We start from the raw sequence: 12,007 nt of genomic DNA, 5'->3' as shown, positions 1-12,007 counted from the left end.
TTGACTTCATTCTATTTAAGTACATTTAACATTCTATTTCTTTGATGATATATTGCTTCAATTTTCTGCTTTTGCAAACAGATAATACAGTAACCATCTTAGAATGTATGTCTTTATACTCAGAAAGTTACATTTTTATGGGGTAGACATTTAGAAATAAAAGTGAGTTCATACACATGTACATTTAGATATTTCCCAGTTATCTTCAAACTATGCAAACAATATGAGAATTATCTCCGTTCTCATTGACATTTGGTAGGTTTCTAATCTTTCCATTTTTAGTAAGTGTGATAGAGTTGTTTTCTGTAACATTTTATATGCATTTGGATCCCGTGTGGTCCTTTTCTTGAATCCACCTTCCTTTTATTTTTCATTTCACCCACCACCACCCTGACCAATGCACCATCACCTCTTACCTGGTCTAGCAGCACAGCCGTCCTGTTGGCCTCCCTCTCTCCATCCCACCTTTTACCAGCCCAGTCTCCTTGGTACATATCAGGGGAGTTGTCCAAATGCAAACCTAGTCAACTACCACTGATGGAGAAGGCTCACCAGATCCTTTACTATGGGCCATGCGCTCAACTCAGCTGCCTCCTTCTTCACTGCATTCCCCCTCCCTCTCTCTCTGTCTCCTCTCCCCCTCTCTTTCTGTCTGCTTGTCTTTCCCTTCCTCTTTCTCTTTTATATATATGGAATATATATGATATATCATCCTTATAGTCCTTGGATAAACCTTACAGGTTCAATCAAAAGCAGCAAAAATAAGAAGCAGAAAATGCAAAAGAAGGACAAGGAGGCATGGAGGTTCTGACTCTTACCAGTTTGGATCGTACACAAAGGATATGGAAGTGAAGTGAAATGGAAGAGTAGATTTGATTTGAATAGTAAACGGGAATTTCCAAGGCCTGTACTTGTGTGTGAGGTGTCACGTGCCTTCCACTTGTCTGGTTTTATCTGCCAGATTAACTGACCTATGTCATAATCTGCTGTTCTTCAGGTTATGATGTTACTTTGCCTAACATGTCTGGGGGTTTGTGAATAGCGGACTAGGTTGGTTAGTAGAGAGAGCTACTGAGGAGAGTTTCTCTGAAGCTTTATAATCTTGTTTTCCCTGCAGACCTCTGCTGGATTGGTATGCTTGCTATCTATGGGCTTAGAGAAGTGCGTATTAGAAGGTACAGAAGGTGGCCTTAAATATCCCTTCAAAATGCTTAGAGAGGAGCAGTGAGATGGAGCAGAGACAGCCCAGAGGCCACAGCAGAGTCTCAGTAGATGTGCAATGGTGGTTTTTGTTGTTGTTGTTGTTGTTTTTTGCTTTTGTTTTTTTTTATTTTTTTTTATTCGATATATTTTTTATTTACATTTCAAATGATTTCCCCTTTCCTAGCCCCCCCCACTCCCAGAAAGTCCCGTAAGCCCCCTTCTCTCCCCCTGTCCTCCCACCCACCCCTTCCCACTTCCCCGTTCTGGTTTTGCTGAATACTGCCAGATGCTGGAAAGAACCCAGGTATCCCTCAACAGAAGAGTGGATGCAATGTTGTTTTATAAGAAATTACATTGCAGACTTGGAAAGAGAGTCACTGGAGGGTGAGCTGTTGACTCCCAGGAAGGCTAAAGATGGGGGCTCTGTTGAAAGGCATTGTAGAGGGCCTGGGAACTGTAGTAGCCCAGTACTCACCTAGTAGAAAGTAGCCCAGACTCATCTAGAAAAAACCATGAGTACCTACAGGAGTCTGTAAGATCTGAGGAAATGTTGTGGATATAGAAATGTCCTTGAAAGAATGATTTCCAGTCTTGTCTAGGAGTTAGAATATCCTAGGAAATTTTTTTTCAGGAGATTTTTCTGGCAGCCTACATCTTTGTAATGCTGTCCACTTCTATTTCTGATAGTCAGGCTTGGGCTCCATTGACAGCCTTTAGAATTGATCTGGCTGGTAGGGCAAAGATTCTTTGAAGCAAGGATATAGAGAGAAGTGGAGGCAAGCTAATAGACTCATCAATTCAGGATCCCTGCTGCCATCATATATTTGCAAACACATGAGGCCCAGCTGTATTTATAGTGTTGTTGTCAGTACGATCTCCATCTGACTTGGATGTCCCTGCTCTCAGATTAGATGCCCCTCAGCATCCTTTACAGCCCCCAAGAGATCCTGGCTTGGTTTTACAGTTCTCTTGGACCCTCATCCTTTGTATTTAGGAAGGACTTGCCTTCAACCAAGAGTAAACACTTAAATTACTTAAGTCTCTTTCGGTTGGAAACAACAAAAGCCAACTTTGATATCTGCAGAGAGAGCAAAGCCTTATTAATAAGACAGATCACCTAACACTTGTGTTCATCTGTTTACTGTCCTCTTAATTCTGTTCTTTGGATGTGTGTTCAATTGTTTTCTTTTGTCGTTGTTCTTTTTTTGTTTTTGGTTTGGTTTGGTTTGGTTTGGTTTTTTGTTTGTTTTTTGTAGGTATCTAACCTCTGCAGTAGAAGGCCAGGGAGTATTCAGTCTGCACTGTTGGTCAAGTGACTCAACTTTGGGGCATACCCACTGGGGAAAACAAAAGAAATTAACAAGAAAATCCTCCCTGGCTCCTCTTTTTAAACCTTAGAACCAATTGAATACGATAGCATAGTTTCCTAGTTAAACCCTGGAATGGTGTCTCCGCCTGCTGGCAAATTCAAGTATTGCTTCCCACTCTGTATAACACTTCTTCCAAGTCAGGTTGTCATAAGTTTCTCCATTTTCTTTTCCTTCCAATGATATGAATAAACTGTAAATTAGTTACAGTAATGGCCAGAGAGTCCAATGGGGCTTCCAGCAGATCCAGCATGACTATACCTGGAGAATGGGATGTCATTGGCTTGTCCTTTTCTCTGCAGCATTTTTTTTTAATTTATTGATATATTTATTTACATTTCAAATGATTTCCCCTTTTCTGGACCCCCACTCCCCGAAAGTCCCATCAGTCCCCTTCCCTCCCCCTGTTTTCCCACCCAACCCTTCCCACTTCCCTGTTCTGATTTTGCCCTATACTGCTTCATTCTCTGCAGCATTTTGTTTTGGGCTTAGTTATTGGCTTTTTCTAAATAGCCTTCCACCTCGCTGGTCTGTGTGACAAACATTATTATCCCAAGCTTCACGTCTTGTTCTACATCTTCGAGATTTCAAAGAGAAAGGCAACTACTTAACTACAGGAGCAGAAATTGTCTCCTACCTTTCACAGGTACCTTCCATGGCAATATGTCCTTGGCAACAAGAAGAAAAATCCCTAGTCTACTGAGATGCTGTCCTCTGAGGTCACGATCTTTCCAGACATCAGCCACCACTGAGTGTCTTTATGTTTTAGACCCCACCTTCCAAATGTATTTGGTCTCTGTACTCACTGGTGACAAGTCTACATGCGACCTAAATGTAACTATGACCACACACCACTCGGCATGCAAGGTTGCTGGCATATGCATTCTTGTTGATAGTGCAGTATTTTCAGGGGCTTATCAACAGCAATATAAGGCTTGTAAGCAATGTTCAAGTGGTTTATTATGGTAGTAACTCTGTGTGTCTAAACTGGTCTGCTCTAGATTGCCAGGAGAGTCTATTCTTGGGTTATGCATTGATTTGAAATAGGAAGTCCCTGGGAACATGCAGCTTGTTGGGTGTGCCTTTTTTGTGTATCTTGTCAGATCATGTTTGGGTAGGGGAGCAGTGTGATGCTCAGCCTCAGGTATTATGTAATGATGTCATTATTACTCTAAACTGAATAGCATAGAAGCAGGGTTCATATCTTGTGTGTGTGTGTGTGTGTGTGTGTGTGTGTGTGTGTGTACCACTGTTGGGAATTGAACCTAAGGCCTTGTGCATACATTTGATCTACCACTAAGAATATCCCTGTTTATTTACTTTACTTACTTATTCTAAATTTTGCCCTTCTGTAACTGAGGTAGAACTTGACCTCTGAGTCCTCCTACTTCAGACTCCCAAGTAACTGGAGTTAACAGGCATGTTCCCCCACGCCCAGCTCAGGTCTTGGTTTTAGATAGAATATGCTAAGATGTAGAGACCTTGTGCTGGCCATCAGCAGAGCACCAAAGCCTTTCCTGGTGGTCAGGACTCCTTTGCAGTAATTTCACACCCCATTGCTGTTCCCTGCATCCACCTGCATGTGGGCACTCCTCACTGGCATCTCACAGGGCATGGCTCTCTTCCTGCCTCACACTTCCAGCTCAGCCAGTCCTCTTCATATACTTCAACTTCATTTCACCCATTTCTTCTTTTTTATACCCATGTGTTTGACACACTAAAGTTTAAATAAATGCTTATTGACTATTTTCTCATAAGTCTTCCTCTGTTCCTTTTTATCAAATGTCTTTGTCAATTTCCAAAGCCTTCCTGGCATATCTAGTGATACTGTGGGTGGACTATAGGATTATTCCCAGCATCTGGGTCTATATTCTGAAGTATCTATCTTTATTATGGTCAGATTGCCCTACTACTCTGCTTAGCGAGCCATGGACAGTACAAATCAGTTTTCTAAGGAAGCCTTTCATACATTTAATTCAGAGAAGGAGAAAGGGCTTGATCAAAATGGCAGCAAACAGTGGCATCTTCTCCCATTGTGTGTGTGTGTGTGTGTGTGTGTGTGTGCATATATACATAAACATCTTTTTTTTTCATTTCAGACCTGCCTTTAGAAGGAACTGCACCTCGGGGCCGTGTGAGGCATGTTGGCGCGTGGGTCCCTGGAAGCCCTGTACCGCAGTCTGTGGCAGGGGTTTCCAGTCTCGCAAAGTTGACTGCATTCACACAGGGAGCTGCAAACCGGTGGCTGACAGATACTGTGTGCAGATGAAACCAGCTTCCTGGAGGCACTGTCTCGGGCCTTCCTGTGATAGTACGTACCCCTCTCAGGTATCACCAGCTCCCCAGAAGCCTGGTCAAAACTGGGACACTAATGTGCCTTCCTTGTCCAGGGGTGGGGTTGTGGGCAGCAGCATTGATTCTTGAAGTAGCAGCAGCCACTCCACACACATTTTCCTTTGCAGTCTCCTCTGCTAAAACCAACCCAGTGGGGCTCATACAGATGAACAAATGTCCTAACATTACATAGTGAATGTAACTATGTGTTACTTTTCTATGGGATAAGTATGAGACATTCATAAATTTTCCAAGGGGCCCATGACCCTACAAAAAAACCAGCCTCTGCCCTCAGCACTGAGAGAAGTAGTATTGGTCAGAGGACCTGTGATGACCACAGGAATGAATACTCTGGGCACCTCAGGAAGCCAGTTGGCCATGTGGAGAAGGGAGCCCACTGTGTGTCTGATGTGAGCCCAGAGCAGTAGCCCCAGGCAGGCCTCGTTGCTTGCTCACGCCCTAATGAACCCGTGGTGTGGGATCTTTTCCCTCTCTCTCTTTTTTCAGGAAACTGCACAGACACAACTCACTACTGTCTGTTCGTAAGGCACCTTAACCTGTGCTCTCTGGCCCTCTACAAACAAAAGTGCTGCCAGTCATGTCAAGAAGGGTAACGTTCTGAAAAGCTTGTGATGCTGCTGTGGTGAGAAACGAAAGCAAGAGAGGCTCTTTCCCCATATCCCTGGTTCAAAACCACGTACTCTTAAAGTCTGTAGTTACTATGATGAAGTGCAGGTTAATGCAGAGACAGTACCTGATACTGTTTTGTAAGGTTAACTTTTCCAGTGGTTGTTTTTTAACTCCAGTTCCTGTAAAGGATGCCATCTAGGACTAACATAAATGCATCAGCAGCTGTGCCCTTGCTCTCGGGACCTCGTCACAAACATGTCATCAACTGCTGTGCTTTGTAGACCAGCAAAGAACGGGCCATCCTGAAGACTGCAACTGAGGACTTCTCTTGAGTTGTAGGGTTTCAACACATATATCTGGTATTTATGTTTTAAAGGTTCTGGCCAGTAGCCTTTCAGATGATGGCACTAATGGCGTATCTCTAGATCCTTATGTTTATTATGTGAAGAGGAGACAACCTCCATGGACAGCTTATAACACCAACTGAGCCAAGGATTCTCCACAGATGACATATTGTCTTCACTCTTAAAGCAACTATGAAAGAAAACACAGTAGATACAGCTGCCACTTTCATAACTATAGAAACCTATCTGTGACCAAATAAGGCATCTTGGAAATCAAAGAAGAGGAAAAGCTAACCTTTTCCACTGATATTGTAGTATATTCAAAGCTTTCTTTTAAGAGCTGTGAATGAAACTTTATCTAAGCACTATTTTCTTGCACACAATCAGAGATCAAAGTCTTACTAGATGTAATTTATGCATACAATAATATTCCTGGGGATTTTTATTTTGGAAAGTATATAAGAGAATAATCTAAATAAGAAATGTAATAGTTGAAAGAATTGTTTATGGTAAATGATTATTTTAATTTGAGCTGATTTTTGTCAATACATCCAAAGTCCATTAGCATTATGGTGGAAATAACAATTTGGGGTTAGGATCTAGAGCTGGGGTTTGGAGTGTGCTTTGGGGAAGAAGGGTTGAATTCATCTTGGACTAGCACTAGGATTCAGTCAGATGAGAAGGGAAGGCACATTAGGGCTAAGACCAGGCTGCCTTTAAGGTTAAGGGCTGCAGTTTGGGGTTGGGTCTCTCAGACCAAGGCTGCTGTTCATGACATTGAGGTAAACTGTTGCTCCTGGGGACGGGTCAGGCTAGCAATCAATGTCAACTCCTACAACTGATTTGGCTATAGGGACCTTTCCATGATATTTTACCAATTGTAGCTTTAGATGCTACACCCCGCCCCCCCCCCCCACACACACACAAAATAAGTGGTTGTGTTTCTTTCCTCAGTGTCCCGGGTGCTTGCACACATGCCCACAGCCTCCTGGCACACGACCTTTCCTGAGGCAGGTTGTGTTGGACCTACCTCCTGATCAACATGTGAATGGCACATTGTGGCTTTGGATTTGTTTGTAGAGAGGCTTGCTGAGCCTCTCTGCCATCTTCTGAGCACAGGTCTCTCTCACATTCCAACTTCAGCCTCACCGACACTGGGATAATCACTACTGTAGGTGGAGGGTTTGGTGGTATGGAACAGACAGGGGAAAGAAAAGAGCACACCAGCCCTTGAGTTGTTAGTCAGCAATCACATTCGATTGTTGAACTTATTAAATTAAAAGAAAGGTCATTTGTAAAATATTCTTTGTATATATTTATTATATGACTCCAAGGTGCAATATTTTATTTTGTACAGTATATAATAAAGACATGGGACATATATTTTTCATACTAACAAAAATTTCTTATTAAACTGCTTCACCTTTGTATTTAACATTAAAAAATAACCTATTTTCAATTGTTATCATACTTTAGTCTTGTTAACATTCAAATGGCATTCCTGTGTACTGTATTTTACTACTGTTTTTTTATAACATGAGAGATAATGTTTCCCTTTGATGATCCTTAATTCAAAAATAAATTTACCTTTAGTATCTAATAGAATCTTTGGTGGCTTCTCTGTATTGTGCTTTTGCTAAACATTGGAGCTGTCTTCTCACCTGTCCCCTTGTTAGTCCTGGAGCTCCTTTAGTTGAGTTGATATCCCAGATTGTCCCCTGTATGTGTTATGGAAGGAGCCATCATAGAAATTCACTCTGATTCCATAGCTTAATTCTTTATCTCTTTGTGAATCATACTTTTAAAAATATTTTGACCATAGCAAAATTAAGGAGAAGCCTGGGATAGAAAACTGACAGGCACAAAAGTAGATGCAACATCTGTAGAGAGCAGGAAGTACAAATTTTAGTACATGCCTTGTCTCAAAACATAACCTCTCCTGTTCGCAATATCCCTCTGTATTTCTACATTTTCTATAACCTATGAATCTATAGAGTTGCACCATAACTGAAATGCTGTAGTTTCTCTTAGGGTTTGTTTTTGGCACTGCACATTTTATGAATCTTGGCAAATGTAGAATGTATGTCCATTTTATTATACTAAAAGACTCTCTTCTTTTAACTCTATTTTTCCCTCTTTAATTTTGTAAAGGATGCCTATTCTATGTGTGTCTGGCCTTTTTTCTTGCATGTATATGTCTAGGCATTCCATATCCAGTACTAGTTCTGATCATTTTTAAAAACTCACTCCATGTGTTTGTATGGGTCTATGTCCACGTCCTGTGTTCTGTTTGATGGGTCTATTGTCTGTTCTTGTAGCAGTGCCACAGTATTTGCTATCATTTTGATAAGTCTTGAGGTTGGTCAGTGTCATTCCACTGATTTTGTTCTTCTCCCTTAATATTTATTTGACCAGTAAGGGTCTTTGGCCTCTCCATAGTAATGTTCAAATCATTTTTCTCAGTATCCATTGTGGGTGGCTTCTCTGCAAACACCATGGCCAGCAGTATTGATCTTATTCACATGAGGCAGATGGAAGTTTCACTCAGTAGCAGATGTTGATTTAAACTTAAAAGAGTCTGACACTAGATCATTTCTTTCAGGCATATTTAAGCACAACACAATCTAGAAAAATGTTTCCAGGTGATAATGAACTCAAAAAAAGTATACAACAAAGCTTAAGACATGATTATTGATACTCTTTGTAAAATGCATGTGACCTTTTCAATAAAGATGGGTTCTATAGATTGAGTGCATATGTCATGTTAAAGGTCTGAGGAAGAATCTGGTGTGGTCTCAGTCATACAGACAGTGGAAAGGTCACCAGGCTATAAACCACATCTGCTCCCATTTGTAAAGTACACAAGACATCTCTCATAAAGACAGCCTCTATAGATAAACAGAGAAAGCAGACTCAAGGTAAACAATTCTCAAGATAAGGTTCTGGGGAGGATATGCTACAGATTGACTGAGATAAACATAAGAGTCTTAGGAAGACAGGTGTGGCCTGGCCATACAGATGGCATGGAGGTCATGAAGCTATTAACCACATCCTTTCCCAGAGACAACCCTGCATGTTTAAAATTCCTGGTTTCCCTAATGAGAGCACAGGAACTTACTATCTCCTACAATCCATAAAGTAACTTGCTAAGATTTTGATGAAGCCACAGATTAAGTTGAAAATTGTCATCTTGATAATAATAGGTCCTCCTATTAGTTAATGGAGAACATCTTTATTTAAATGTTCTTTTAACAGAGATCTGTAGCCTTTCTTCCATAGATCTTGAACACATAGATTTCAACTTACATTACTTAATTTTTAATTATTGTAATGTAAATAGAGTTATTTGTAAAGTTCAAATTGCACCTGCTTCCTGTTGGCCTGTAGAAAATAAACTCCTTCCCCCCAAGTACTGGGGATTGAACTCAAAGCCAGGCAAGCACTCTGCTGTAAAGCTACATTCACAGGTCAGTAGTTGACTTTTATATGTTAACTCTACGGGCAACATTATAATTACTTATTCCTTCTGGAAAGTGTTGTTTAGTTTGGGAGAAATTTTTACATAAATTATTGTGTCACAAATGAACAGTTTGATTCCTTTCATTCCCAAGTGCTTCTAGCTCCTTTTCTTGCCTTACTCCATTAGCCTAGACATCTAGTCTGTTAGAAATGGATTTGGAGAAAAAATTCTTGCCTTGATTCCAATCTAGTGGAAATGTTGCAAGTTTTTTATCCCTGGGCATGATATTAGCTAAAAGAGTCTTGTGTATAGTCTGTGCATCTGAAGAATGTTTTTCTCTGTTACTGAGAGTCTTTATAATAAATGTTGAATGTTATCGCCGAATAAGTTGGTCTTATCAGGTAATTATTTTAGCCTACTTATGTCATAGATTTTTTTTTGCCATAGAAACAAAACTATATTTTACCTAAATCTGTTTTTTATGTATTAAATAAAATTAACAGAAAAGAGAGGGCGATTACTTTCTCACAGGAATTATATAACTAAAAAGTTACCCCTTCTTTAAAACATATGAACATGAAGGTGTAATAATAATAAACTAAATTTCAGAATCTTTTTTATTGCTTTTAAGTGTGTGTGTGTGTGTGTGTGTGTGTGTGTGTGTGTATGTTCATATGAGTGCATTTAGAGGCCAAAGATATCCTAACTCCCCAAAGCTGGAGTTATAGGCTATTACAGGGCACAGACACAGACCTTGGGAATCAAACTTGAGTCCTCTCTTAACCAGAGAGCCATCATCTCTACAGTTCCCAAAATTTACAATCTTAGTAGCACTGTAGTTGCTTATAATTTTAAAAGCTAAAAATTAACTCATCTATTTAATCTCAATAGCAATTTAATTAAAATATTTCATATTAGTGACATTTTATATATGAATAGCTGAAGTGATATAATTTTTTAATTCAATTTATTTTGAAATTTTCACACATGAGTTGAGTTGACAAAAATTTAAATGTTAAACCAGTCTTGTAAGCTGGGATAAATTCTATTTATTCATAGTGTTTAATAATCATATAAACTGTTAGATTCTATTTCTAATACTTTGTTGAGGATTTTTGTGTTTGTGATCATGGGAAGTCCTGATGTGTGGTTTTCCTGTAATATTTGTCTGGTTTTGGTCTTAGGATGATGTTTGCATCTTAAAGTGAGTAGCAGCACATTACCAAAAGTATTTGAAAGTCTCCCAGCCTTTGAGAAAGATTATTGAAATCATTTTCTCCTTTAGTTCTTGGTGGAGTTGAGCCGTGAACAAACCTCTGCCTACTGTTCTCTGCTTTTGAAGATGAAGATTTTCCTCAACATTCTAAATAGATGGGCTTATTCATATTGTCAATTTCTTTTTGCTTAAATTTTTTCTTCTTGCCTACATGGTTTCTGAAGAAATATTAAATGTAATTTTTACCTTTATCCCTCTATAGGTAAGATTTTTTTCTTTCAGTATTTTTATCTTTAATTTTTTTCTAAGCTTGAAAATTATGCATTTGTGATTAGGGAGGATTTAATTTTTTAAGATTTCTTTTTCTGTGTGAGAATGTTTGCTTGCATGCATGTATTTGCTTATGTGTGATTGTGCTTGTGGAGGCCAAAAGAGGGCATTGGATCCCTTGGTTCTAAAAGTGATTGTGAGCAGCCATATAGGTGCTGGAAGCCAAACCCAGTTTTTATGCAAGAACAGGAAGTGCTCTTAACCACCAAACCACCTCTCAGCCCCAAGTTGTAGCCTAGGCTAGCCTTGACTTGTGATACTCCTACCTTTGGCTTCAGCAAACCCTAATGGATTGCACTGCCACAGCTTTAAAAGTATTTTTGTTTTTTCTTTAAAGTTTTTCTTTAAATATTTTTCTCTTCCCAGTTTTATAATTCTGAGAAGAGGTTGTCAAGCTGAGCAGGAATATTCCTGCTATACTCACAACACTATCTATCTATCTATCCATCCATCCATCATCTGTGTCAATCATCCATCTGTATATTTATGTCTGTCTGTCTGTCTATCATCTCTTGCTTTCCTCTTGCTCTCCTCCTATCCTCTCTAGCAGATAGCCCTGTTCTTGTCCAGTCTGATGGCCTTATTCAATGTGCTTTCTCTCTCTCTCTCTCTCTCTCTCTCTCTCTCTCTCTCTCTCTCTCTCTGTTCTGGATATTTTCTCTCTTTAAGTTACAATAAAAATCTTTCCACTAACTATTATACTAACCATATAATGCTACAGTCACGCTAGCAGTTCCATTACTGTGCCTCTCATGTAAAGTTTCTTTGTGGCTCTCTCTTAGAATATTTCTCTCTGCTTAATTTTCTACCTGTTTGTATGCTCCTGCCTAATTCATTACAGACCTCATTATAACCATATTTTAATCTCCCAATGTCATAACTCTTTCATGCCTTACACTTATATGTGTAATTCCTGCTCTTACTTTTCTTTCCTTTCTTCCCCAAGTTGCTTTGGCTCATGGTTTATGTCACAGGAAAAAATAAACCTAATTAAGACAGGTGCCTAACAGAAAATTTTACCATACAAATCTGGCATGAAAATACTCTGAAAAGGAGAACAGTGATTCCAACAGCTCTCCTTCCCTGCAGGCAGCAGAGAATGGTGGCCACTGCCTTCCTCTTA

At 39.7% G+C, this 12,007-nt stretch overlaps 1 protein-coding gene across 1 annotated transcript in view; it reads left to right on the top strand.

Annotated features, from left to right (window-relative positions):
* Adamtsl3 (ADAMTS like 3) overlaps positions 1-7,291 on the top strand; it is a 306,645-nt gene extending 299,354 nt beyond the window's left edge. Inside the window, exons 29-30 of the mRNA XM_052186018.1 lie at positions 4,670-4,881; positions 5,412-7,291. Coding sequence (XP_052041978.1) covers positions 4,670-4,881; positions 5,412-5,518 — 319 coding nt within the window. The 3' untranslated portion in view covers positions 5,519-7,291. The remainder of the gene's footprint in view (positions 1-4,669; positions 4,882-5,411) is intronic.
* The last annotated feature ends 4,716 nt before the right edge of the window (positions 7,292-12,007 follow it).

The sequence above is a fragment of the Apodemus sylvaticus genome, chromosome 1 (genome assembly GCF_947179515.1).
Source record: "Apodemus sylvaticus chromosome 1, mApoSyl1.1, whole genome shotgun sequence".
Classification (NCBI taxonomy): domain Eukaryota; kingdom Metazoa; phylum Chordata; class Mammalia; order Rodentia; family Muridae; genus Apodemus; species Apodemus sylvaticus.
Note: the sequence above shows the minus strand (reverse complement) of the source record. Positions and strands in the feature narration are given on the sequence as shown.